This window comes from Phaethon lepturus, unplaced genomic scaffold (genome assembly GCF_000687285.1).
Source record: "Phaethon lepturus isolate BGI_N335 unplaced genomic scaffold, ASM68728v1 scaffold15733, whole genome shotgun sequence".
In the NCBI taxonomy this organism is placed as follows: domain Eukaryota; kingdom Metazoa; phylum Chordata; class Aves; order Phaethontiformes; family Phaethontidae; genus Phaethon; species Phaethon lepturus.
This window is the reverse complement of record NW_010528565.1, coordinates 22,939-27,683: the sequence shown is the minus strand read 5'-3', so window position 1 is coordinate 27,683 and position 4,745 is coordinate 22,939. Positions and strand designations below refer to the sequence as shown.

The window sequence follows — 4,745 nt, the reverse complement described above, 5'->3', positions numbered from 1 at the left end:
CTGATCCCTTGGTTGTCCTGCATATGCCCCACGAGCACCCTTAAGATGAGCTGCTCCATGATCTTCCCCGGTACCGAGGTCAGGCTAACAGGCCTGTAGTTCCCAGGATCCTCCTTCTGGCCTTTCTTGTAGATGGGTGTCACATTGACAAGCCTCCAGTCTTCTGGGACCTCCCTTCTTAACCAGGACTGCTGATAAATGATGGAGAGTGGCTTGGCAAGCTTTTCCGCCAGCTCCCTCAGTACTCTTGGGTGGATCCCATCAGGCCCCATAGACTTGTGCGTGTCCAGGTGGCTTAACATGCCCTTAACTGCTTCCTCCTGGATTATGGGCAGGTTACTGTGCTTTCCATCCCCATCTTCCAGCTCAGGGGGCTGAAATCCCCTGTGGATACCTGGTCTGGCTATTTAAAGACTGAGGCAAAGGCGGCATTAAGTACCTCAACCTTGTCCTCATCCTTGGTGACAATGTTCCCCCCCATATACCCAGTAAGGGATGGAAATTCTCCTTGGATCCAGTGAGATTCTTCTCACTGATAGCTGTCAATAAAACTCTTTGTCCTGTTCTCTGGTCAGATTTGTGATGAATTCACCCCGATCTCAGCAGTCAGTGGTCTGATTTATTATTACAGCTGGATGGGAATTCTTTGAGGGAACAAATGATGGAAAGATTTGAGGTTGGACTGGACAAATTCTAGAGTTCTCTTCCAAACCCTGCTCAGAGCAGGACTAACTGCAAGACTAGATCAGGTCTTTGTGGTTCTCCCTCTCTCTTCCATTTTTTTGGGGAAAAAAATTGTTTCCTTGTGATGTGGAAGGAAATTTGGTATTTTCCAATGTGGATTATTTTTTTTATTCAGTGTGTTTCCTTCCATGCAATGTGAGAGTGTTCTATTTTTCATAAACCAAAATGTTTCTATTTTGTCAATCTTATCCATTCCCACACTCTGAGCTATTGATCAGTCACCAGTCTTTCCCTTCCTTGCTCTAATTCCTAGATTGTGTACTTGTTAAGCAATTTCCTATTAATAGCTTTAATTTCTGCAAATAAACTCCGGAGGAAATGTTAAGATTTTCCCCTGCAATAAATAGGAGAGGAAGGAAATAATAAAATAAAAATATTTTGGGGCTTAGGTCATGTTTGTGTCAACGAGTGTTTTCTGGAACTTCTGTGGAGCTCATGGGTGCCATATTAACATGCCCATTCCTATGTGATTCCATGTCTTCAGACTGAATTTCTATTCAGGCACTGTACTTTCTTTCCTGGTTAAAATGTCACGGTGTGTCATGGTCACATAGCTCAGGGCAAATGTAGCCATGCTCTGAAGCCACTTTAGAAAGGAGAATAGCTTCAGAAAGCATCACCGCAGTCATTGGGAGTAGACAATTTACAGGGAAGTCAGAAAATCCACTCACGTGCAGGTGAGTTCATCCTTCTTGCCTAAGATGTCCTTCAACATAGAACATTTCCCAATCAAACTACTTGTGATCTTTCCATATGAAATATTACTATACTGTGCCAACACAGTCCAAGATAAAAACATTTTAAAATAACTGGTCAGATTTTAAAAATATTTTTTCAGTCTCTACTAAATATTTCCTGATTTTAAGCCACAACATGATTTCAGTGACAGTCTCTATTTGCACCTATCAGCTCTGTAGGATGAGGACAAATGGAGTTTCATGACTGCTGCTTTTTGTAGTTGAGTATATTCCCAGGACTGTTTGGCTGTTGCCACCCATTCCTTGATTCATGAGTGGTCTCCTGTCTCCATATTGAATCAGTCACAGTCACCAGGTGAGACTGGGGTGTTACTACAGCAGTTATTTCAAAGATAATATTGAGATCCTCTGCTAGGAATGGTGTGCAGGTAATGGAAGAGTTTTGTCTCTTTGTATTTCTAAGTATTGTGCCAGGGTTTAGTTAATGGGCAGTCAGGAGACCCAGTGAGGTCGATGAACACCTTATTTTGCCTTTCCTGCACCTACCTTCTCCTAATCCTTCTCCTGTGCAGGTTTTAAGGAAACTGCCTTCCTCTATGCAGTGTCCTCCGCAGCTCTTACTCACTCCCTGGCCAGAGCATGTAGTGCTGGGCGCATGGAGCGCTGCACCTGCGATGACTCCCCAGACCTGGAGAACCGCAAGGCCTGGCAGTGGGGCGTTTGTGGAGACAACCTCAAATACAGCACCAAGTTCCTGAAAAAATTCTTGGGTCAGAAGAGGATTGGCAAAGACCTGCGGGCCAAGGTGGACATCCACAACACCAATGTTGGCATCAAGGTGAGGAGCTACAGCAGGCCTAGAAAGAAGTTAGGTCTTCTAACCCATCCTCAGCCGAGGCTGTTTGTGAGAGGGTTATTCGCTGCCCCTACTCACAAACCAGACCTATTTACCACTGTGTTACGGACCTTATGGTACTGGGAGCTTCCTGGAAAGTCCCCTGAACTCTGGTGTGAGGATTTGCATATTGAGTGGCAGAGTAGCATCCTGTGTGCTCTAGAGGTACCAGGGGCTGAGTGACAGCAATATGCAGCACGGTAACAGCTGTAAAACTCACTGGCTGAATTAGTCCATGGGTTGTGCCATGCCCACAGGGAGTTTTGAGAACAGCTAGAGCTTCAGAGCTTGTGGGATGTTTGAAGTAGATTAAGGATTGACAATCCTGAGATCAATTTTTAGTCTGCTGGCAATTTGCTATGGAATTAATCATGTCATAAGTTTGGGTCAGGGAGACCATTAGATCAAGCATTTTGGCCTGTATGTGACAGACTACTGACTTGTCATTGTTTTCCATTTACTGAGTCCAATTACTTGTTTGATTAGAACACTACCTTGATGTGAATATACCATATGGAATCAACCATGCTGGAGATACTCAGTTTCATGGTTGACTACTACTGCTATTACAAACAGGCTTAGTAAGATTTTCACTGGCTTCAGTATTGAGCCATTTGTAGTCATTCAAGCTTTCTACTCTCTGGCTCACCAGTTAACTCTGTATCCATTTCTCTCTTTGGTTTTTTTGGTTTTTTTTTTAACTTTTTCCTCCATAAGATAGGAATAATACCAATAAAACTGAAGTAATTCCAGGCTGTCTGCAGCCTGAGGTGTTGCCTCTACCCAGAAATAGGCTCATGGTCCTGGCAGATAATGACTACCACTTCTCTTCTTCATCAGGCTGTGAAAAACGGTCTCAAAACCACATGCAAGTGCCATGGTGTCTCTGGCTCATGTGCTGTTCGGACATGCTGGAAACAGCTTTCACCTTTCCATGAGATTGGACGATTGCTGAAGCTGCGCTACGATGATGCTGTCAAGGTCTTCAGCACCACCAATGATGCTGTGGGACACTCGGAGCTGGCTGGCCCACAGAGACACAGCCATTCCCCGAAGCACCCCGCTTCACCCCGATCTACTGACCTGGTGTATGTGGAAGACTCCCCCAGTTTCTGTCGTCCCAGCAAATACTCCCTGGGAACTGCTGGGAGGACCTGCTCTCGGGAAGGCAACTGTGACAGCATGTGCTGTGGACGAGGCTATAACACCCAGAGCCGGCTGGTTACCTTCTCTTGCCACTGTCAGGTGCAGTGGTGCTGCTATGTTGAGTGCCAACAGTGCATGCAGGAAGAGGTGGTCTACAGCTGCAAACAGTAAAGTCAGTGCTAGGGGATCAAGACAAGTCCTAGAGTACAAGAAAGCAGTAGGGAGAGGGAGACATGATTCTCTGCTGTGGGGTGAGGGCAAAGGCGAGCACCAAAAATGTCCAGTGCTCCTATAATCTCAATGTTGAGATCCTCCAATCTGGGGAGAACCCCTGTGTGAGGGGTGAAAACCAGAGGTTTTGTCAGGTATCAGATCAGGAAGGAGGGACAGAGAGTGGGGGTAATGTGGGGACAGCAAGAACACTGAAGCAGTCAAAAATATCTCTCTTGAGCTAAACATGCTCTCATCTGCAAGAATATTCCCCTCCTCCATCCCTCACTTGCACTTATGTAAACGCATTGGGGTGGTGACATTGAAATACTGAGGGCTTGCGCCCCAATTCCTGGAGAGAAGCGAAGCGAATTAAGGGACTGGGGAGGCAACTAACCAGAGACTGGATCCTGATGGAGCAGGGACAGCCGTGTTCCCGCACCAAGGCAAAATGACTGGCAGCAGGGGATTTTCAGTGCTGTTCTCTGGGAGCTGGTTGAATCCTTTCTGCTTTGAATTCAAAGACACATTGTTGAGTAGTCTCACTTTGATGCAAGAATTATGCCTCAGAAATACCAGTTTACAAACAGATGGAGCTCATGTCCATCATCTCCCAGGTCTCTGGTTTGGATGTTAGACTCCAAGTGCGTTTTAACCACATTTTAACCTTGCTGTACACAGGAGACCTGTAATTGCTGTTGTTACAGTGCATGTGTCTCAGGAACTCAGCTGAGATCTGCGAAGTTACCCCTCTGCAGCATGCTGCCTCGCTGGGGGTTATTTTATGGTGGTGGATCTAGGGTGATGGTGCCAACTATGCATCCCTCTTCCCTCCCCCCCTAATCAGACTATCGATCGCCTTTTTGTATACGTGTATCACTCTTTGCCCTGGTGCCCGAGGTGCATCACATCCCACAGTTCTGCCTTGTGCTAATGGCAGGTAAAATTTCTGATAGGGAATTAGGAACCATAGGAACTGGGGCATCTTAAAAATTTGCAAGTGACAATCTCTGCACTGAGAAGTCAGATATATCTAGGCTATGCAGGCATCT

General features: G+C 45.9%; 1 protein-coding gene across 1 annotated transcript; it reads left to right on the top strand.

Moving 5' to 3' along the window:
- Nucleotides 1-2,014: 2,014 nt before the first annotated feature.
- On the top strand, nucleotides 2,015-3,654 carry LOC104618185 (protein Wnt-9b-like; the record flags this gene model as incomplete). Its single annotated transcript, XM_010283712.1, has 2 exons — nucleotides 2,015-2,280; nucleotides 3,178-3,654. Coding segments are annotated over 2 exons (743 nt in total), but the record flags the coding sequence as incomplete, so codon positions are not given.
- Between the last annotated feature and the right edge of the window lie 1,091 nt (nucleotides 3,655-4,745).